Raw genomic sequence first — 24,824 nt, 5'->3', positions numbered from 1 at the left:
ACCTGCCAATGCAGATAGATGGAAGAGACACAGGTTCGATCTCTGGGTTGGGAGGATCCCTCCTGGAGGGGTTGCACAGCAACCCATCCAGTATTCTTGCCTGGAGAATCCCATGGCCAGAGGAGCCTGGTAGGCAACGGTCCCTAGAGTCACAAAGAGGACTGAAGTGACTTAGCATGCATAAACAGTGTTATATTATGCAGATGTGAGACTAAGTATGGCTTATGATGTTTACAGTTTGCTTTTGTTTCCCCAAGAGAAATCAAAGGTTTTACTAAGTGTAAACTTCCTTTTCAGATTTGAAAGAAATGAGCACTTAGTCTGGTACACATGAGAAAATGAAATTTGAGTAACAATTTTATCTAAGGAAAAGAATAGTGGAGGACATTCACTGGACAAATATCATATTTCTTGAAATAATTATTGTGACATTTTAATGCATTCTTACCAAGAAGCATTCCCTTGTAAATGACTGAACCAGACCATGTATTAACAATTATTTCATAAGGGAAAATTTCAATACACTTAGAAGCTCCTATCATAAGACTAATGGGAAGGGGAAAAAAATAAAAGCAGAAATGAAATACTGGAAAGAAATGTCCTGAAACGTAATATACAGTTAATTGATTGATTTAAAGAAATACATATCAGTTGAGAGGTTAAAAACTTCCAATAACTTCTCACCCTGTTATGAATGCTAAGACAAAAAAAAAAAAAAAAATCCAACAGATTTTCAGAAATTCCTCTCACTTTCATGAATTTTATATAGTCCATTAGTTTATTTCAAAATGAAGGCAAACAATTAAATTCATAAATACTCATCAGGACGCTGCCTTCTAAGGACAAACAAATCATTTTTTAAGATAATTCACCCATTCCATCAACAAATTAAAGATACCTAATCGGGGGTGCTTCTCCATGTCTTGCATTAGTCATTCTTTCAAGTGCCCATGAAACAGGAGTGTTGAGTTTTTTGAAGATGTCATTTCAAGCTGCATGCATGTACTCTCATTCCAGGGATTGTTTTTAATTGCAACATGGAAAGTGAAGAGCATATTGGAGTTTTGCTATGTCATTCTCTGAAAAGAATACCTCATGAATTGTGAATACCAGATCTTCATGAAAACAGGAAATCCATCTTTCCTGTTAAAGTAAATGAAAGACAAGATTAAGTAATGAAAGATTATACCCGACATCCTAAAGTATAGGATAATCACTGATTCCATGAACTAGTACAACTAAAACATAATCTCCTTGGTACTTATTGATTTCCTTGATACAACTGTTCTTCAACTATGTTCTAATCATTGTGCTCCCAACAAGGATCGGGTGTTTTGTGTCTTCTTCATGTTTTTTAATTGCTTTGATTAACAGAGATTCAGGCTGACCCTACTCCTGATGGTGGTGGTTGTGGAAGGAATAAATCAATCTCTGTTGGGTGAAAACATATGGCTTGGGACCAGCACTCTTGCACCTAAGCACCACTTCATTCTGTTGCCTACAAAAGAAGCCATTCAATAAAGCCATGCAAAATAATCTTTTAACTACTGTCGTCTCGTAATTCCACGAGTTGTTATTCCTTTCAATACTGCTTTCTTGCCACAAAAATAAGTCTGTCTCTGAATAGCAAAGCAATAATTTTTGTACACTATTTTTCCTAAACTTTTAAAGATATGAATTTGTTTGTAAATATTTCTTAAATATTGTAGCTGCTAAATCATTATATGCAATATTAAATGTTCGAATGTGGTATTAGCAATTGTTGAAAACATAGCTTCCATGTGTTCCTTGAAGTGGGGCATGTTTGACTTCTGAAATGTCGTCAGATAAATTGTAAGGCCAAAAATGGGCCCTTTGACTGAATATGCAAAGTTCCCCTTAAACCACCTTGAACTAGGCAGATTTGCAACATTTTAAACTGGCACTTCATCCCTCTTTCAGCAAGCATCCTCTGCAGATTTAATGATCAGGAACATCCTTCTGATGCATGCTGGGAGATATGGCTGCAGGGTACAGACCACAGCAGACAGTGTGTCAGATGAGGCAGAACTTCTTGTTAGGGGTGAGTATGCTAATAGTGCAGTCTGAAGACATGATCACCATAAATTATCATACAAAGGAATTGAAGTGCATGGACTTTGAGCACATCAATACTGTGCATTTTACTTTCGATTTTACAATATATGTCATTCTTGCTTAACCTTTTGCCTTTGAAACGATTATATGGTAACTTGCTCCTTAGACACAGACAAAACCTACAGATCCAACTTCAGGTTCCCAAACACCTTTAATACTAGGTGGTTACTAGGTTGTTTACCCAACTTAATGCCAAAATGAAATTTTCAACAGTTGAGTCACAAAGACCCTTGAACACTAGAGAAACAAAAATTTTGTGTGTATGTATACGGTTTTCCAGATGTAAAGCTACTGGAACCCCTAGGCATTTTTTCCCTCCACTAACCTCTAAATTTGGCTTCCTGAACAGAAAAACTGCATGCCTAATATAGTGGCATTTGCAATTGTTAAGTGACAAGGATTGTTAAAAAGTCTGAAAATGGCAACATACAGTCTCTCTGTGCAGAAATGACAGTTAAGTGGCTTCCAACTATGAGCAAGCCTGCCAAATTCTACAACCCTATGAAGCTATATCTTATTTGAATTAAGTAAATGCCTACAGCGCTAATTTCTTTTAGCACATTATTTGCCAGTTTGGGAAATGCCGCTCTAAGCATGCATTTTCTCTTTTTCTTTCTTCCTTTCTTTCTTTTTCTCTCTCTCTTTCCCTTTCTTTCTCTGCCTCCTTCATTCCTTTCTTTCTGCCCTTTTTCTCTTTTTCCCCCTTTTTTCTTTGTTTTCTTTTTTGTTTTCTATGGAAATACAATATATCTGCATAAAAATTAAAAAAAATCATATATGTATAGGTATACAGCTCAAAGAAAAAAATCATAAAGTATTCATACCAAGAAGTTGTTTTTTAAGACAAGAGCTAGAACATTACCAGAATCCCACCTCTCCCTTTTTGATTTCAAAAAAATCAAATTTGACTGGTGTGACTACTGCATGCTAAGACCCCTTGCATGATCTCTGCAAAGAAAAATTACACAATCCATAACAAAAACTTGTATCTTACATTAACTTGTTTTACTCACTTCGAGTGTTTTCCAATCATAATTTTCAAGAATTCATTAATATTATAAAAATCTTGAGCAGGAAATCCAAGGCCTATGTAAGCTTCATCATCTGTTTTAGTTGTATGTGTCACCCAAGGTTTATTGATTTGGGGTAGTGCATCTATATCTACTATTGGTCCAGATAAAACATTGTTTTGAAACAGATGTATATCTGGGTGAGTGGCAGCATGCTCATTTTTTGCATGTGTTTGTTTCTATTCTGAAGGTTATTTGAACTCGTCTCCAAATTTATAAGAAGAATGTGTATCTGTATTACTCTATTACAAAACATCAACTTTTTAAAGTGCTCATCCTCTCATGATATTTCACTTAGCTAAAATTTTTCCTTTATGCCTTTCAAGTTACAAGGCTTTTGGAATGGCAAACCACACACTGCAGTCAATTTTATAGAAAATTGCTTTCTTCTCTCACTACAGTCTGTTTTAGATTATGTGTATTTATTGTGTAGCACTTGCCTAGTAATTTAGAATGATGCTCCTAAAATTGGAGCTTTCTAAATGAATAACACAATTTAGAGGCTGATAACAAGAAGCCAGGTATTTTTACAGGGCTGTGAGGGGCATATTTAAGTGGCAAAGTAACATTCTGCTTTGTAAGTAAAATTAAAGTCAACAGCATTTAGAATATAATTCAGGCTCAGCTTTTTTGTGTTCTGTTCTTTTAGCCTTTGGCTTTATGCCTAGGAGATGATAAAATGCAGAAATTTGGAATTATACTCAATAGCAGTTTCAAATAGGTTGCTATTGTCTGAATATTCATGCAACATTCAGCTCAAGCTTTCATTTGAAGTGAGTTGTTTTAAGTCACCAATTTTCTATTATATACTTGTATTATTTTTCTAAAACTAGTAAAAATAGCTTGCCTCTTCTGCCTGGTTGGTCTCAGACAGATTTAAAAGTTGAAGTAAAGGTTCAGTTTTTTTTTTTTTTTTTCTTTCTGAAGTTTCCTGGTCATTGAAGGAACTCAGATGCTTGAATATTGCAGCTTTTAATGTTGTAAAATGAAACTCAAACTAGTTTTACCCTGTCTTCTTCTTTCTCCCACTCCTCCAACCATTGGTTTGTAAACTTGGGGCATTCTGAACTATTGTTCAGGTGACAGGACCAAAGCTAAGCTTTCTAGATGAAGGTTTTCTAATGATGATTACAATTTTAGCAGCAGAATCCTTAAAGCACACTTATTCAAGAGTGTTATAAAATGAGAATGGTAAAGACAATTTCACCATACTTCGTATAGGATGCCTTCATTGTATGCTCAGAGAATGTGGAATGTTTTTAGCTAGCAAGGAATATGTTTTTATAACTCTGTAATTCTATTTCCGTGGAGACTTAGGGGATTAAAGTATATATTCTCCTAGATAACCTAGGAGATTGTCTCCTTTCCCATTAGAGAAAGTCTATGAAATTCTTTTGCACATCTCACCAAATCCTGCAGTTCTTCACCTGGCCCCACATGCACACTAGATTGGGGCTCGGGTGTGTGGCCCCAAGACCTCATCAATGCTTGTTTAGAATCTGAGCTTCCCCAGACTAGAGCTGCTCCCTGCTTCTCTTCTCACGCACTGCTTGAAAGCTATCTTTCCCCCAAATGCTTGTTTCCACTGTTGTTTTATTTTGCTTGTGAATGTCAGTGCTATTATTCACCTCTATTCCACCATTATTATCATCCTCCAAAAATTGAATTTTCCCATAAATAATCATCTGAAGCATAAAATTGCTTGCTCTCATATACTTAATATTCAGTGAACCAGCCTAATAACAGCACCATGCATAATTTGGAGACCCATAATAGAAGTAATGAACTTAAAATAAGTTATTTTGCCAGAATATAAAAAGAAATTAAAGCCACACCTGGACATCTGTGCACAATTTAAGTCACTTATTCAAGTGTGATATAGCAACAAGAGAGAAAGTAAATCTAGATAATGCTACAGGGAACCTCTTTAAAGATGGATAAAACTGTACTATATTCTCCATGGTAAAGGAGATAGAGCATTAAGGGATAACCTCACTGACAGGAATACACAGTTTATAAAGAACTGATACTCCCAAGCATTATGCTGCTGCTGCTGCTGCTAAGTCACTTCAGTCATGTCCGCCTCTGTGCGACCCCATAGATGGCAGCCCACCAGGCTCCACCGTCCCTGGGATTCTCCAGGCAAGAACACTGGAGTGGGTTGCCATTTCCTTCTCCAGTGCATGAAAATGAAAGTGATGTCGCCCAGTGGTGTTCGACTCCTAGTGACCCCATGGACTGCAGCCCACCAGGCTCCTCCATCCATGGGATTTTTCCAGGCAAGAGTACTGGAGTGGGTTGCCATTGCCTTCTTCCCCAAACATTATGAGAGGTGACCAAACACAACATAAAACACAACAGAGAAAGAAGTATTAGTTTTTGTTATTTTATTTTACAAACTGACTGTCAGAAATATGTTTCCCAAAGAGAATATAAGGGTAAGAAACTATCACAGTTTAAAGAATAAAATGTGTTTAGCTAAACTGACTGGGAACCCGAGCCTGAGCTCTGTCTATTCTGCCCTCAGGCAGATGAAACAATAAAAAATGCATTTCTTCATGCAAATTTTTATTCAGATTGCTCTGTTATTAATGCAAAACAGTAGATCAAGAAACTCTTGGCATAGTCAAAGACAATCCACAATCTCTTGGTTCTTTCTGAATGCACTGCCTGTATACCCTCTTTTCCCCAAACTTGGATGACAAGTTTTATTTCCCTGAAATACAATTTATGAGATAACTATGACTTGTATTAAACTGAATTTGAGAAGAAAGAATCTACTTCAGGACACAATTTATTGAGAAAAATCTGACTGCTTTTAACTATTCATTCCTCCTTCCGTCTATCACTTTTGATTCAACCTGGAGTTCAGAATGTCTTTCAATCTTACTTGCTTCAAACATCTCATCAGTTCAACTCCATTTATTCTTTACAATATTTTTCCTTGAATATTTTACCTTTAGTCTCTGCTGATCAACCTTGTCACTTTTTATTTCAAAACAGAAGCTATTAAGAATTTGTTGTGCCTATTAAATAAGTCACAGGCATTTGTTGATAATTTTCTGTTTATTTATTCACTCACCCATTCATCTGGCACCTGCTCTGTAGCAAGCCCTGCTACAGAATAGAAACAGATGTAGATGCCAAGATCTCAGCCCTCTGTGAGAGACCAAGCGACTCTCTATCCTCTTGTCCGCTAGTGTGAGAACCACCTTTGGGAATGGGGTGAGAAACACCAGTGAAGGAAGCTCCCTAGATAACTTACATCTTTTAGGGGAAATAATGAAATGCTATGAAAATCCATAGGCATAGCGTTAGGACTGACTTCATAAATTGTGGGTCCTGGTGCAAAATGAAAATGCAGAGACCTTCATGCAAAAGTTTGACAAGAATCTTAAGACAGTGACAGCAGAACATTAAATCCAAGTATAGGGACCTTCTAAGACAGGGACCCTGTGTGACTGCACAAGTAATACACCATGAAGTCATCCAGGCACAGCATTAAATTATGTACCAAGCTACAGGAGCAAAAGGACTTCAGCAATGGGGAGGATCAGTTTTAACAAAGTTGTTTTAATGTGTTTGCTCATCTATAAAAATAGCATATTAAAGCCTCCTCAGAGGTTTCATCAGCTTTTTATACAAAAGATCATTTTTTATTATTCTACCTCAAGAGCCTTATGTTTTGAAAGATTTTGTTCATTATGTTGAAGTAATCATTAATTTATATTTCTATTTAAATTTTCACTAAAATCTTTTATCATGAGGTAGCCAGTGTTACTAGACCAGATAATTTCACTCTGCTGCTGCTACTGCTGCTAAGTCGCTTCAGTCGTGTCTGACTCTGTGCGACCCCATAGACGGCAGCCCACCAGGCTCCCCCATCCCTGGGATTCTCCAGGCAAGAACACTGGAGTGGGTTGCCATTTCCTTCTCCAATGCATGAAAGTGAAAAGTGAAAGTGAAGTCACTCAGTCAACAGAAAAAAAAAAGAGGATTTACATTTTAGCTAGTTGTGAAGTGTTATCTGTTTTGTTTTCAAATAGTTGAAAATAATCTAAAGATACCAGTTACCATCTGATGGAAACCAACTTGGAAACTTTGATTAAATACTCTCCAGATTGTCTCCAAGATATACTTTTCAGTGATCCTCACCAGCAAGAGAGAAAAATTCTCAAGTTTTCTGCCTTTTGTCCTTGGAGAGATACAAGTGCACATACAAAAGGAAACTCAAGCTCAGTGAAAATCTTGAATATATTTCTTATACATGTAGGTTTGAGAATTAACCAATATTAATGTGCTCTGTCTTTATATCTCTCAAAGGACTACCCTTTTGAAATGTGTAGATTCTAAATTGATATAAATGTATTTTACCATCTGACCACTACTAAACTTTCAAGCTTTAAAATGCACAAGTGAACATGTAAAATATCATGTAAGAAACGAGTTGCCAGTCCAGGTTCGATGCACGATACTGGATGCTTGGGGCTAGTGCACTGGGACGACCCAGAGGGATGGTATGGGGAGGGAGGAGGGAGGAGGGTTCAGGATGGGGAACACATGTATACCTGTGGCGGATTCATTTTGATATTTGGCAAAACTAATACAATTATGTAAAATTTAAAAATAAAATAAAATTAAAAAAATAAATAAATAAAATGCACAAGTGTTTGGCACAGCTATCCAGAGTTCGCAGTTTTCCTTTTCCACCACTAATCTAATATGAAATGACAGGTTTGAAGTTTGCACAAGCCTTCGTATGGTGGAGTAATGTCTTGGAATCAAAAGAGTCTCCAGGGAAAAAGAAAAAGAGCTATAAATCACAAAAAAACAAAGCTGGGTTTGATGATGTACTGGTATTTGAGGCTCAAAAGAACAATAACAAATGCTTTCAGTGTAATTTTAATGTTAATATTAATATTAAACAAATTTGCCAATGATTTCTACTTTAGAGCAGAATAGAAATTATTCAGTTAATATATTGGTTTTTCCAATATTTAAAAAAGCTTTAAAATTGAGATATAAAATAAAATGTCCTCATCTAGAAGAAAATCTAATCTAATTCATTGCAAAGTCTTATTGGAATATCCTGTATAGCATTGTGGGAATTTTAGATCACTACTGTCACTAGTGTTGGGTAAGGCTTTTTAAATAATTAATGCATACAAATCACTTGCTTAGACATTTTCTACATTAATTAGTTTGATTGACACCTATACAATTTCTCTTACACACTGAATAGCAGCTTAGTTTTTTTCTCTTGTACTTTTCATGTGGTTGCTTGCTAATCTGTGGAACTCTAACAACTGACTCAAAAGTAACATTTTTGACTGTGGATTTTCTGGGCAACATTTAGTTTGGTTTACTGAAATGATAGTTGACTGAAGTGATTTGATCAAATGACCAAATGCTTGCCACAGTTATACATAAAATGAACAAGTGAATTGTCGCTGTATATAGACAACCAATTGATGGAGACTAAATTTCTTATATTTAGCCACTCAACAAATATTGAGTGCCTGCTGGAAGCCAAGTTCTCTTTTAGGAACTGGTATTTCCATCAACTGACTTGGACTTTCTGGGGAGCATTTTGCTATTTTGAAACAAGTACATTGACTTCACTCTTCCATTTTAAGAAAAATCTAATCAAATAGGTTTTATATCACACATGTTTCTGAATCACAAATTGAAAGGTAATCACAATTCACTGTGTATTTTGCTCCACAAATCTTACATGATTTTTTATGCGTCCATCCTATTATAAAAATGACATTTACTATTACTTCTCACTTAGTAAACTTGTTGAAGCAAGTTCTTGGTATGTGGGGTTATGTTTTAGATACTGATTTTATTTATTGTTTAGTGAGTACCTACTATATGCCGAGACAGTTCTAGTGTGTAAGAAGGATAAGTGGTGAGGCGGGATTGGTTATAAGTGCCTTCTGATGTCATGGGAAAGAACTTACCTTTTATGCCATAGATTACAGTTAGTCATTAGAGGACCAAAACTGGAAAGGCATGTAATTAGATATGCACTTTAAGAGGATGATTCTGACAAAGCAGGGGATGTTTTAGAGGAGCATGAGACCAAATGGGAGACCATGGCAATAATCCTGATAAGAAATAAGAAGGGTCTGATAAAACACAATGATAATTGAGATGGAAAGAAACACACATACTAAACAGCTAGGAAGGAGACAAGATCTACAGAACTTGGTGGCTCACCTTATGCAAAAATGAGAATAGGAGGCCAGGATAAATCCCAGTAATGCTGGGACCACAGTCTGCTTAGACCAAGGCAGTTCCAGGTTAAACTCGGAGAGCCAGCATAATTATTGATGAAGTCCTTTCTCTCAAAATTTTCCAGGTTTAGATGATAAATTAAGTGGCCATCCTAGTGAAGAATGATCATGCTTTTCAATTTATCTGGAAGATAAGGAGATAGGTGAATTGGGGGGTGAAGGAAGAGCAGTTAAGATAAGGCTGTTCAGAGAGAAATACCCAGTCAGTAAATAGATTTGTGGCTACGGAGATCAGGAGAGAATAGGGTTGAGCTGAGATGTAAATTTCAGCACGATGAGATGAAAATGAAATTGCAAAGACAGCATGTGAAGAATGAGAAGGAGAAGAAGCTCAAGACATAAGCTTCAGAAACTCTGACGTTGAGGAAGAGGACGAAGCTACAAGAAGATTGGGAAGTAGCTGCCAGACAGAGCAACTAAGTGGAAGATCAAAAAAACCAAACCTTAGGGACAGGAAAAGGAAATTTCAGGAAGGAGAAAATAGGCCTCAGTGTCAAATGCAAGTAAATCAAGAACAAATAGAGACCACTGGTTTGAGCAGTTTTAAATAATTGATGACCTTTGCAAGGGCAAATTCAGTGTAATAATGAAATCAGAGTAGATAGAGAGAGGTAAGTGATGATGTATGCAAAGCTGTGCAGTATCTTAAGGACAGTGTAAGGTTTGAAGTCAGACAGAATGTTTCACATCCCCATAAGCTCTTACTAAGTGTGTGACTTTAAGCAGGTTGCTCAAATTTAGCCCTTTACGTGGCAGAGGGCTTCCCAAGTGGCACAAGTGGTCAAGAACCCGCCTGCCAGTGCAGGAGACACAGAAGACCAGGGTTCCATCCCTAGGTCGGGAAGATCCCCTGGAGGTGGGGCATGACAACCCACTCCAATATTCTTGCCTGGGAGAATTCCATGGACAGAGGAGTGACAGTCCATAGGGTCACAAAGAACTGGACACGACTGAAGCGACTTCGCACGCATGCACAATATGTAACAGGCACTGTTACAGCTACTCATAAGCAACTTATGTCCCCAACATGAAGGAACATTTTTTATAATATAATACAAAGAGTATGATTACAGATATATGAGCAGCACATTTTGCTTTCTGATCATAAGCTCTATTGATAAAATAGCTAATATTTGTTAAGTTCTTCCTATATGCCAAGAACTGTGCTAAAGTATCTCTATGAATTATTTCATTTTATATATCTAGAATGTCCTATAAAAACAATATGAGAAGGTTACTATTTTTAGTTCCAATTTACAGATAAGGAAACTAGCCTCAGAGACAAATACCCTTAGGAATAGTAAGCATCAGTCAATAATAGACCTCTTTCTAAATGATCTCTCCTTGTTCTCTCATTTTAAACTTTCTTCCAATTATTAAGCAAGGAAAAAATTGCCAATTGCTTTTTTTTTAAATAAATAAATAAATTTATTTATTTTAATTAGAGGCTAATTACTTTACAATATTGTATTGGTTTTGCCATACATCAACATGAATCCACCACGGGTATACACGTGTTCCCAATCCTGAACCCCGCTTCCAACTCCCTCCCCATACCATCCCTCTGGGTCATCCCAGTGCACTAGCCCCAAGCCAATTGCTTTAAAAAGTGCCTGACCTTCCACCCACTGGCAGTTGCTGTTCTTTCAAAGCTTTGATGTTCATCTACCTATGGGTGAATTATGTTAAAAGCCTTGAAGACAAAACAACACAAAACAAACAAACAAACAAAAATGGTCTTTGATGTTCAAAAGGATGTCCTTAAGGTCACCAATATTGCTTAGCTGAAATATTGGAAGTACATTTAATATGTCTGTTCATTTGTTTGAATTGTTTGGAAATGTCATCGTACCTCCTTTTCATATACTTTATGTAGACACAGCCTAAACCAACCACCAGTTGGTTTAGGAAACCTAACCTTTTGAACCTAAACTTTCTGAAACCTAACCTTTTTATTTCCCTGAATGTATTGTTTTCTATGAATTTTACATAAATTGTTTTAGCATGTCTTTTGAGTATTGGGTAGTAATTTGTTTTCAGGGGAAGCCCAGAATAGTTTTGCAGGGCATATTCATTATTACATGGCCCTTTTTTGATATCCACATGTGGAATCCAAGTTCCAAGCAAAAATTCTGCTGAATGTCAGCACAATGACTTGTCATATCCCCAAAGAAGTTAATACAAAATTGGTAAGTTCACTTCAGTTTCTATCCCCAAATCTTGCTTTATTTCAATTTATATTCCAGAATACTCAATTCTTATTATTTTCTTGATTTTGTGTAACACAATACAACATATAGCCTGGACTCTGAATGATTCTTCATTAATCCACACAAAATCCATGCAGCCTGAACAGAGGGCTAACACTGATTGGAAGAAACTTTTACTGCAAATTGGATTTTGTCCTCCCAAACACCTGGCAAAGGTAATGTTTCCATTTCACTACTCCTTAATTTGGAATTACAAAGGCAATTAGCTCTCTAATGAGTTAGAGCAAGTGAGGTGAAAGAGTAGGGATGAAACTGAACACCAGATGATGAGTAAAAAAAGAAAAAAGAATAAGTCACTCATTCTTGATTAAAAAACATCTTTCAAATTGATGGTTTTTTTTTATTTTTTCTATTTTTTCTAAACTAAATTATGTAATACATGTTGCTTAGTACTTATGGAGAAAATCTAATTTAATACATTATATGTAAGGATTGGCAGTCATGAGTACATGGGTTCCTATGTTATAGCTTGAGTTATCAGTAGATTTTGCCTTTGGAAATTTGCGAATCATTGGTGAGGTACCTAAAAAACTCAGAAGGAAAGGAAAAAATAGTTCCTACTTTTACCAATAAAAGCAGTTTATTAAAGCAGAGAATTACCTCTACAGAAGTCAAAGTGGTCAAGTATTGAAAAGCTGAGACATAAAAATGACAGCTGCAAGGTTAATTATTGCTGTGAGAAAATAAAACTGCATAGATTCAAAGTGTGCAAAAAGTAGTGGGAAAAGATCTGCTGTACTTGTGCTGTGTTTGGAGAAAAGATCTTTGGGCAACTGTGCACTTAACACTGCACTAATTTATAGCTGGTGCACTGTAAATGTTTGCTGAATCTCAATAGCCCAACTTAAAGATAACTCATTTTGTTTAAAATGGCTGTGATAGAAGCCAGGTTACCCAGCCCATACATTGTAGCAGTCTAAAAATAACCCCAGGCCAAGATTTAGATCTAACTCTTTATCTCCTGGATAACTGGAGGCAAGTCATTTTACCTCTTCCGGATTCTTCATTTGTAAAATGGGGACATATATCCAATTTGCAGATTTAATAGGAAAATGAATTGAGATTTCAAGTGGTGGAATGCTTTTCAGAAAATGCAAGACACTGTTGCTGATATTCTTCACTAGATGAAGAATATGTTTCCCTAATTATTAAGATTAGGAAGATGAATCATTGTTCTTCATGGTACCTATAAACAAGAAAATGGTCTACATTTATCCAACAGGCAATCCTATCTGATTATCCACTGATGAAATATCCCATAACTTTATGATTGTTCTGTCCATCTTGTTCAATTACACTTTGATAAGCATTCCAAAGGTGAGTGGGAGCATTTTGGTTGCTTCTCCTTCCTCAGGGCCAAATTAGCATGTTTTTAAGCCTGGCATAACTGTGTTCTCTGCAGGTTTACTGTCATTAGTATGAACTGTGAAATACCATTAGGACCATCTCAGTATACTCAGTTAACTGAGTCGATGAAACTTTGCCTCACTTCCCAGAAGTGGATTGCTTATATTAGTGTGTTTTTTTGCATTGTAGATTCCATTGTAGGGGGCTCCATCTTTGAGCAAACTGCAATAGCTACCTTAGCATACAAGAGAATTTCCCATGTGTGAAACAAATACTAAAGAGATTGAAGTACAGTTACACAAAGTCACCAAGAGGCTAAGCCTGAATAAAAAAAAGTTAAATGCACAAATTATATTTCATTCTAGAAAAGATGTGTAGATCAAGCTATAATAGGGTCCTAAGATTATTGCTTTTCTACCAGTGACAATCATCACTATCTGCCTATCTAAAAGTAATCAGCTTGATAGCATATGAAATGAACCCCCCCAAAATATTATAAGTTGATTTATATCATAGTCTTTAATGTTTTAAGAACATAAATATTCATTATATAAATGTTTACATGGAATTTTGCATACTTTTAGTTGGCAATGAAGCAATGCAAAAATTAAAATTAAAGTAAAAAGCCTTTATAAACACCACTGAGGACACTAAAAGATTTGGAAGTACTTGTGAAATAAGTACTTAGATTTTTTAAATTGAAAACAAATGGTATGAATGGTTTTCAAGTTCCTCTGGAATTATGTCTTAGCTTTTAAAACATTCTAGGTCAAAAGTACAGAATTTCAAACAAAGGAATTTTTTCCTAAATCACATAAGTTAACAAAAATTAATCATCTATACTAAATTGTCAGCTTCCTCGTTTGTCAATGTTCTAATTTGGTTAATTCTAGTGCACATTAATCACAGAAAAATATGGCATAAAACAAGTTCAGGCAGTTATTGGTTCATATAATTATTTTTTGTGCCAGCTCAAGAAATAAGACTGTATTAGTAAACTTCATTTGAAATACCTAATCTCTGTTTCAAAGAGATTTTATTACCTGATCTGTGTGTATCAGTAAATCAAAGCTCACATATTTGTCTCACAACCTCAGTTCACAGAATGTTAAGTCAAGCTAATAAGAAGCATCGATCATACCCACTGAATGAGATAGTCTGCATTGCAGACACTCTCCCGTAATCCATTCATTATATGGAACATCTGTTACAAATTATCCAACCTCCAGGACTGCTCTATTTAAGTGCTTCTGCAAAAGCCCACTGTCTCTATCTCTCCTAATGAATTACATGGTGGCATAGGGATTACACCAAGTTCACTGTCATCATATGACAATAGTCTTTTTTCAATCTGTGCTGGGCTCTAATGGTACATTTCATAGTGATAAATATCTTCTTACAGTTGTAGAACAACAACAACAAAAAAAAACCTCAGATAAGCAAGTAATCATCAAGAAACCACTAAGACAGTTCTTACTCCATTATATCTCAGCCATTGCCCAATAAGTTAAGCACTTAGGAAGTAATACTTATTCTTTTCTAAGTCCTAAGGGGCCAATTGATTTGCTCTTGGTTAAAATATAAAACTAATGACCCCCAGATACATGTTTGTCAACTTTTGTTCACTTCCATGACTGTGAGACATGTCCCTGGTCTCAAATAAATAGCTTGTAGAACAAGTTGTTGGTATCAAGGAACATCATGAAAGAAAATCTAAATATAGTCAACTCTCTGTATCTGTGGATTCTGTATCTGCAGACTCAAAAACAGTGGATCAAAAATATTGGGGGGAAAATATCTTAGAAAGTTCCAAAAAGCAAAAATTAAATTTGTTGTATAGGTAATTATTTAAATAGCATTTACATTGTTTTTACAAGTATTTGGATAGCATTTAGATTTATTACAATTAATCCAGAGAAGATTTAAAGTATACAGGATGATTGTGTAAATTATATGCAAATATTATCCATTTCTATATAAGGGACTTAAGCATCCCCAAATTTTTGCATCTGAGGAGGGATCTCGGAACCAATCCCTGGTAGATACTGGAGAACAACTAAATGAGAATAATTGCAAATTTTTGCTTCAGAGAATAACATATTAAAGAAAGTCTACTGCTTTCTTTATAGTTTAGGCCACAGTATTGCCAAGGGTGCAGCTGTCTTAAAATGAATGACTTTATAAACATGTAGTCCTAAAGTGTCTTTGGAGATAATAATTCCAAATTTACTTCATGGTATATTTAGGAAAATATGTCACCGGATATCTATAAATTATTCATAAATGAATAGTGAGATTGAAAAAATTTAAAGCCCATATAGGCATATGTTATTTTTTGATCTTAATTTGCATTACAGAGTTGTAATGAGTCATACACAATAAATCCAACATTGGATTTATAGAAAGCTTTGCAGAAGCACGATACCTAGCATATTTTAGCACCCCATATGTTATTTTCCCACAGGATTTCTTCAACTCATCTGTTCTTAGAATTTGTGTAACACTAGCTACTAAATTAATTTCAGGATAGTGTCTGGGTTGCTTGAGGTTTTAAATAAACAAGTTGATTATTTTTAATTATTCTTGCTAGTTTTCACAATAGACACTCAAATATCTATTTTCCATTTCAGAAAGATCACCTTCGATGGATGGAGAGTAACACTTACATATTGGAATATATTTAGAGTGCACAACTCCAACTTACATAAAAGTACATTAAGTGTTTATGCCTGCCTAACTACTTGAAATTGTTGCTTAATTTAACTTTCACCTGAAGTTTGTAATAATTGACCAAGAAGTGTTTGTATTTTTCTAAAAAGGAACACAGGATTCTTTAAATAAACATTTTAAATGTAGTGATGTATAAAGTCTCACATTAGTAATCAAATGCTTCAGCCAAAAACAGCACAAGCCATTTTAGCTCACAGTTCACAAGGAGTTAATATCCCAATGACAAATACATGTCATTCACAAATTATATTAACCAAGATAAATATCATAAAATTCCAATTTTATAAGACTGACATGGGGAAGAGGTGATAAAATTTTTGTTTTTCCTTCAATGGAAGTAGAAAAATCACCAGAGTCTGTGAGATTGCAAGAAACATGTCCAAAGCATCCTTGGAGAATCCAATGGCCACTGTCACTGAAACTGCTACTACTACTACTGACAACTTCTACTAAGCAACAACAGTACAATAAATCAACACTGGAAAACAGACTTACTGAATTATCACAATTTATATAAAAAATTTATTGCAAAGAAAAATGCTCATACATTTTTAATCATTTATATAGGTTTTTCCCCAAATCTTTCTATATGTTCTAAAGTCTTCCATTGCCCCTTTTTATCTACAATTTTCAATGGCTTCTTTCCTTTGACTCCTCTTGTATGAAAAGAAAATTCATTTCCAATGAATTTCCAATACACTCAGAGTAAAATCCAAATTCATTACCATTGTCTTCAAATCCCTTTATTACCTGGCACTTACTGATATTTCCAACAACATTATCTTCCTCTAAACTCTTCTTTCACTTTGATTAAACCACAGCAGAATTCTTTCTGTTCCACAGACATGCCAAGCACATAACACTTAGGAATATTTTTATTGATAATATCTGCCTGGAAAACTCTTGCCCATTTATGTGCTCAGTTTATGTGCAAGGAGATCAAACCAATCAGTCCCAAAGGAAATCAACCCTGAATATTCATTGGAAGGACTGATGATGAAGTTGAAGCTCCAATACTTTGGCCACCTGATAAAAGAACTGACTCATTGGAAAAGACTCTGATGCTGGGAAAGACTGAAGGCAAAACGACAGGGGGTGGCAGAGGATGACATAGATAGCATAATCAACTCAATGGAGATGAATTTGAGCAAACTCCAGGAGATAGTGAAGGACAGGGAAGCCTGGCATGCTGCAGTCCATGGGATCACAAAGAGTTGGATGGGACTTAGCCAATGAACAACAATATCATTTGATTATCAACTCCACGTCTAATGTCTCATGCCTCGTCTCCAACCAATTTTTATACCACTTTATTTTCTCCATTGCATTTATTACTATCTGAAATCATCTCATTCATTTGTTCGTTGACTATCTTCTCCTTACAAAGTAAAACATATAAGGGCAAGTACATTCTATATCTTATTTACTGCCTAATGCCCAAAGTCTAGTATGTATATTTCCCAATACCGTTAAACAAATTATTAGGTGTATGAATGAATGAATAGGTAATCTTTTTCACTAAAGAGAATAATCACATTTTTAAAAAGTCATATAAATAAGGAAGAATGTTCAGTATACAGAGTAGTAACTAAGTAAACAATAATCATAGGCATTTAATATTAAATATACTGTCATGGCATATAACATGTCAATAAGCAGAAAAGCAAACCCAGTAAATTGGAGGAAGAACTGGGAGTGGTGTGGTGTGAAAAAAAGATTTTCAGTTTACTGTGGCCGCAATCACAAAACTATTATTTGAAGTTTGGTGCTCTGATCTCTTTAAGTCCCTCAGCAATTTTTTTCATGATTTTCCTTTCACTCCACCCTATTCCTTGCAACATACATTCATACATACACACATTCTTACAGGAAATATTAATCTAAATATTAAAAACTAATTTCAAACAGCCAAGAACAATTCATACCGTAGATTCTAGCAACCTGGAATGCAGATATACATGAAGATTCTGTGGGTTTTGTTCCAAATCACCACAATAAAGTGAATATAACAATAAAAAGTCACACAAATGTTTTGGTTTTCAAGTATATATAAAATTTATACTTATACAGAAAAAGCTTTTAATAAAATTAACCATTCATTTATGATTTAAAAAAAAACTCTTCAGAAAGTGGGCATGGAGAAAATCTAGTTCAACATAACAATGGCCATATAAACTCACAGCTAAACTTACAGATAATGTCATAGTCAACAGCAGAATCCTGAAATCGTTTCCTCTAAAATTAGGAACCAGGCAAGGCTATCCACTTTTACTGCTTTTGTTCAACTTAGTTTTGGAAGTTCTTGCCACAGAACTAGGAGAAGTCAGAGTAGAAAAAGAAATAAGAGAAATTGAAATTGGAAAAGATGCAAACTTGTCATTTTGCAGATGACATGATACTATACATAAAAAATCCTAAAGACACTACCAGAAAACTACTAGAGCTCTTCAACTAATTCAGTAATGTTGCAGGATACAAAATTAATACGGATAAATCTGTTGCATTTCTATATACTAACATCTAAAGACCAGAAATAGAAATTAAGGAAGCAATTTCATTTACCATCACATCAAAAATAAGAAAATATCTAGTAATAAACTTACCTAAAGAGACAAAAGAACTGCACTCAGAAAACTTTAAGATATAGAAGAAAGAAAGTGAAAATGACAACCTGAAAGAATCCTAAGAATAATGTTCTTGGATTGAAAGAATCAATATTGTAAAAATAAATATACTACCCAAGGCAATTTGTAGATGCAATGCACTCCTTACCAAATTACCATTGGCATTTTTCACAGAACCAGAACAAAAAGTTTTAAAATTTATATGGAAACAAAAGACCACGAGAAGCCAAGACAATCTTGAGAAAGGAAAACAGAGATGGAGGAATAAAACTCCTTGACTTCAGACTATATGGTAAAGCTACAATTATCAAAACAATTTGGTACCAGTGCAAAAAAGACATAGATCAATGGAATAGAATAGAAAGCTCAGAAATGAACCCACTCACCCATGGTCAATTAATCCACCATGAAAAAGGCTAGCCTATACAATGGAGAAAATAAGTTATTCTGGAAAAACTGGATGACTGCATGTAAAAGAATGATTAGGACATTCTCTAAAACCATATAAAAAATAAACTCAAACTTAATTAAAGATCTAAATGTAATATACTACAGGTACTACAAAACTCCTAGAGAAAAACACAATCAGAACATTCTTTGCCTTAAACTGCAGCAATATCTTTTTGGATTCATCTCCTAGAGTAATGGAAATGAAAACAAAAATGAAAAAATGGGAACTAAAAACTTAAAAGTTTTGCATGGCAAAGGAAATCATAAGCAAAATGAAAAGACAACCTACATAACGGAGAAAATATTTGCAAATGATCTGGCTGACAAGAGATTTGTTGTTATTGTGGTGGTGGTTTAGTTGCTAAGTCATGTCTAATTCTGTTGCAACCCCATGGACTATAGCCTCTCAGTCTCCTCTAAACATGGGATTTCCCAAACAAGAATACTGGAGCGGGTTGACATTTCCTTCCTCAGGGGATCTTTCCCATCCCAGGGATTGAATCTGCGTCTCCTGCATTAACAGGCATATTCTTTTCCACTGAGCCATCTCGGAAGCCTGACAAGAGATTAAGCTCCAAAACACACAAACAGCTCATACAGCTCAATATCAAAAAAACAAACAATCCAGCAGAAAAAAATGGGCAGAAGACACAAAAAGTTTTTTCTTCAAAAAAGACATACATAATATTGTTTAAATTTTATTGTGAATTTGAATGAATATGCTACGTCTTGTTCAAGTATTTGTGTTTTGACATTGAAGAATAAAAGGTCACATCTCTAATTATAAAAATAAATTTAGGAACTAATCATTAAAAAAAAAAAAAAAGACATACAGATGGCCAAAATACATAAGCAAAGATGCTCAAGCATCACTGTTTATTACAGAAATGCAAATCAAGAATACAATGAGGTATCACCTCACGCTAGTCAGGATGACCATCATCAAAAAGTCTATAAATACTAAATGATAGAAAGGATGTGGTGAAAAAAAGAAATCCGCCTGTACAGTTGATGGGAATGTAAATTGGTACAGGCACTTTGGAGAACAGAATGAAGTTCCTTATAAAACTAAAAATAGATCTATTTATGATCCAACAATCCCACTCCTGGTCATATATCCAGAGAAAACTATAAATAAAAAAGATACATGCAACCCAATATTCATAGTAGCACTATTTACAATAGCCAAGACATGGAAGCAACCTGTGTCCATCAACAGTTGAAAGAATAAAGAAGATGTGGAACATATATATACAATGAAATGTTATCAGCCATAAAAAAGAATGAAATATTGCCATTTGCAGCAGCTAGAGGTTATTATACCTGCTGTATAGCCCAGTATACTGAATCACTCTTCTGTAAACATGAAATTAACACAGCTTGTAAATCAACTGTATTTCAAGTTAAAGAAAAGTTGTGCTTACAAAATGCTTAGTCCTTTGAGTTTGCTTAATTCTCAAAAACAATTTAAATACCTTAATTAAAAATATCACTAAAAAATGCTAACCATCATGTGAACTTTCAGTGCATTGTAGTAGTAACATCAAAAATTACAGATTACCATAACAAATATAATAACAGGGAGAAAGTAGCCCAAGAACTACAAAAATGTGGCACATGAACATGAAGTGAGCAGATGCTGTTAGAAAAATGATGCTGATAAACTTGCTAGATTCAGAGTAGCCACAAACCTTCATTTTTTTTTTTTTTTTAAAGCAATATTACTTCTGTGGGAGAGGGAGAGGGTGGGATGATTTGGGAGAATGGCATTTAAACATGTATAATATCATATAAAAAAGCAATATTTGTAAAGTGCAATAAAATGAAGTGTAACTGTATATGGGTAAGAAATTAAATAGAAATGTTAAAGAAAAGGTTTTATGTGTCCCCTGAGATTTTATATCGAGGAGATTTTTTAAATTATCCATTGATATATCAGTCCCTTTAGCGTGACTGAAAGTCTCTCAGTTGTGTCCAACTCTTTGCAACCCATGGACGGTAGCCTGCCAGGCTCCTCTATCCATGGAATTCTCTAAGCAAGAATGCTGGAGTGCATTGCCATACCCTTCTCCAGGGGATCTTTCTGACCCAGAGATTGAACCCAAGTCTCCTACATTGCAGGCAGATTCTTTACCATCTGAACCAACAGGGAAGCCCCCTCTGAGTGCCAGGGCCTTATTATCTCTCCCTATTTACAACTGCAAGGCCACTGACCTGCATCCCAGGAGTTCCGCTATGTATATTTTGATCTATAGCTTCAGACATGAAACCTCTGACAACAGCTTTAATCTGTTGCAATTAAATACAGGTGCCTCCCACATTTATTATCTTCCTCTGAGCTTCACATAACTCTACTTCACTTGTATGGTTATGAGTTTTATCTAATTCATTTCTTACCTGAAATTCATGACTTCCTTGATGCCTATCATGCCAACTTTTAAACTCAATCACCTGTTTCTGGTAATGAGCAATAAAAAAATCTAATGGAAGAGTGTTGACTCAGCTCCTATAAAATCATGTTTTTCATTTCACATAAGCTTTCAATGTTTTTCAGTAATATTGCTATTCAGCTGTTATTTATTTCCCATCACGTGGCTCTCAATAATGATTTCTGACTTTTTAAACTCTCTTCAGTCTCCAAACTAGCATCTTCCTACCTTTGCACTTCAGTGTTATCTTCAGAATTATTTCAATTAAAATTTATTACTTTAGTTGAGAGGAAACCTTTTGAGATCCACCTCCAGATTTTGCCCTTTTTATATCATTTTTCTTCCAATTTGTTTAGCATGAAATTTTGGAATAATATTTCATTCCCATTCTTGACTTTTTCTTTATAATATCTACTGTGTTGGTTCACCTCCAAGTTTAAAACATGTACTGACCTCCATTACCTTTGTAAAAATGTTCAAACTCGTTCAGGTGTTCAAAGTCTTCCCTTGACCTCCTTTTCTCCACATAAAATTTTGCTACTCTGATCAAACTTAAATCATCTACTTTCCTGCTCTTCAAAAAGCCTTGAATTCTTTAGTCATTTGGCATATTTGTTTATTACCCTCTTTTGCCACCCAAAACAAACAAAAGGCACCTGTTCCATCTTCAAATACTAAGCCAAAGGAACAGTTTTCTTGGAATACTCACAGGAAAACCCATCTTTCCAGCTTCAGTACCTGAAAAATTTTGTGTGTGCTAGAGATACAAAAGTGAATTCCTAACTCACTTAGCTAGAAAATGGTAAGGCCTGCATAAGATCTTAGGTCCCCTAGTCAGCTTCTATAAGTCAAAGCTGTCAAGTTTTAGCTTTTCATTTCTGTCCTCATATAACAATTTCTTTAACTTTCCCAGGCCCTTTAAAAAAAAATGAATGTAGCAATGAGAATGACACAGATTATTGTGGATTTCTAAAATAGAATTTTAGGTCAAGATTGGTCCAAAATTCTTTCTCTGATTATCAATACTTTAACTTTATTGTCATAGAAATGTATTGGTTATAATTTTACATCTTTAATAAGCCCCAAATCTCTATCCAAAAGTGATTATGCCATTATTTTGTAGGTAAATATTTAAGTCAATTTAGTAATTTCATTGTATAATTTGCTTTTCTGGGAATTTTCTGCTAGTTGGCCATCTGTTCTTTCAGTTTTCCCAACTGACTTGTCATTTTTCTGTTACAAGTGGCTTATCCAGAGTAATTGGATATTGTTGGAGATTCTCTTTTAGGGTTATTTATGCTAGTATAACTAGTTTTAGTGCATAAAATGAGTTATTCTAGTTTCAGTCTTCAGAAACCCAGAGTTTTGTTATGCTTTGTATCTCAGGATGCTTCCAGTTGCAAGTAATATGAAGCCTAACTCAAACTGGCTTCAACAACAAGGAAATTTATTGATTCTTCTAACAAAAAGCTAAAGCAGATTATTTCTTTGGTTGATCCAGTGTCTCAAGTTTCTTTCAAGGATCCAGGTTGGTTCCATCTCTCCACTCAGTCATCTTCAATGCTGGCCTTACCCTAAAAGCCCATTGTAATCATAGGCTGATTGCCAAGAATAATAGAGGATAAATCTTTTCATGGGGCTTCCCAGCTGGCTCAGTGGTAAAGAATTCACCTGCCAAGCAAGAGACACATGTTCGATCCTTCAGTTGAGAAGATGCCCTGGAGAAGGAAATGGCAATCCACTCCAGTATTCTTGCCTGGGAAATCCCATGGGATAGTCATAAAAGAGTCAGACACTACTTAGCAACTAAACAACAACAAATGCTTTCTTATTTATATACAGCAAGAGAAAAAACTAGTGTATCTCTACAAATACCTGTTTGTTCATCAGATTTCTCCAGTTTAGACCATGCTTGCACCTGAAGCATCAATCATAAGAAGATTATCATAATCTAATTGATCTATTAAAATGCAGAGACATTACTTTGCCAACAAAGATGCATCTAGTCAAAGCTATGGTTTTTCCAGTCTTCATGTATGAATGTGAGAGTTGGACTGTGAAGAAAGCTGAGCAATAAAGAATTGATGTTTTTGAACTGTGGTATTGGAGAAGACTCTTGGTAGTCCCACGGACAGCAAGGAGATCCAATCAGTCCATCCTAAATGGAATCAGTCCTGAATATTCATTGGAAGGACCGATGCTGAAAGTGAAACTTCAATACTTTGGCCACCTGATGCAAAGAACTGACTCATTGGAAAAGACCCTGATGCTGGGATAGACTGAAGGCAGGAGGAGAAGGGGATGACAGAGGATGATATGGTTGGATGGCATCACTGATTCAATGGACATGAGTTTGAGTAAATTCAGGAAGTTGGTGATGGACAGGGAGCCCTGGCATGCTGCATTCCATGGGGTCACAAAGAGTCAGACACAACTGAGCAACTGAACTGAAGTGAACTGAATTGGCTTATGTCTAACTTCCTGAACCAATCACCAGCAAAGGCAGGTGAGATTTCCAAGATTTGCATATTCTAATCAAGGCTGCATATATAATGAGGGGTTAATTCCTTATACCATATTGTGACAGGTGGAGTGAATATTATTAGAGAGCCAATCACAAGGCCCACTTCATCTCTAATATACATTTTCTATCTCTAAATCCATTTTTGATTATTCTTTATAATCTTCTATATATTCTTCTTTATAGAAGTCATTTGTCCCTGCTAATAATAATGGTTAAACTTTTGAAATCTATGTTTCTGCCTGTGTTCAATTATGTGAAGAAGGGGTATTAACAAACAGCACAGAGTTAAAACTCATATATATATACATATATATATATATATATATATATATGCAACTAAGAATCAGAATTGAGTTCCAAGGCCACTATTGGAATATTGTATCCTCTTGCATGAGTTACTTGTACTTTCTGAGACTCAGTCTTCTCATTTGCAGAAAATTTGGTATTATAGAAAACACCAACTTTTCTATAAAGACTTGAGAGGAAGTACATACCTTCTACCTGATATGTGTTTGTTAAATCATTATCATTTCAGCATCAGCTTTTCCTCTTGTATCATAAACCCTTGAAGATAGAGATCGATTATTGAATTCATTAGTAACAGTACATTTTTTCTTTTTCAAAGCATTTTCACATCATCCTTGTTTATTTTGGCTAATCAGTATGTTGCATAGGTTCTCATTTTTATTGGTAAAAATGAAGCATTGTGAGATCATATGACATTGTCAACGTTATTGAGTTAAAGACCTAGCCAATACTAGCATAGCTGTTTATGAAGTACTGTTATATATATTATTGTTATATATATATTACCCTTCACAGCCCTCACAATAATGACATGATATTGATATTACCATTCCTTTTATAGAATGTACAAAACTAAGAATTTATGAGGTTCAGAAACGTACTCAAGTTTCAGAAACTTGCATAAAGCTCTTACAC

General features: G+C 35.1%; 1 protein-coding gene across 1 annotated transcript in view; it reads left to right on the top strand.

Annotated features, from left to right (window-relative positions):
* Window positions 1–24,824, top strand: part of CNTN5 (contactin 5) — a 1,670,765-nt gene that overhangs the window by 1,520,956 nt on the left and 124,985 nt on the right. Inside the window, exon 16 of the mRNA NM_001102211.2 lies at window positions 1,942–2,062. Within this exon, the coding sequence (NP_001095681.2) occupies window positions 1,942–2,062 (121 nt within the window). The remainder of the gene's footprint in view (window positions 1–1,941; window positions 2,063–24,824) is intronic.

This window comes from Bos taurus, chromosome 15, assembly GCF_002263795.3.
Source record: "Bos taurus isolate L1 Dominette 01449 registration number 42190680 breed Hereford chromosome 15, ARS-UCD2.0, whole genome shotgun sequence".
Classification (NCBI taxonomy): domain Eukaryota; kingdom Metazoa; phylum Chordata; class Mammalia; order Artiodactyla; family Bovidae; genus Bos; species Bos taurus.
Note: the sequence above shows the minus strand (reverse complement) of the source record. Positions and strands in the feature narration are given on the sequence as shown.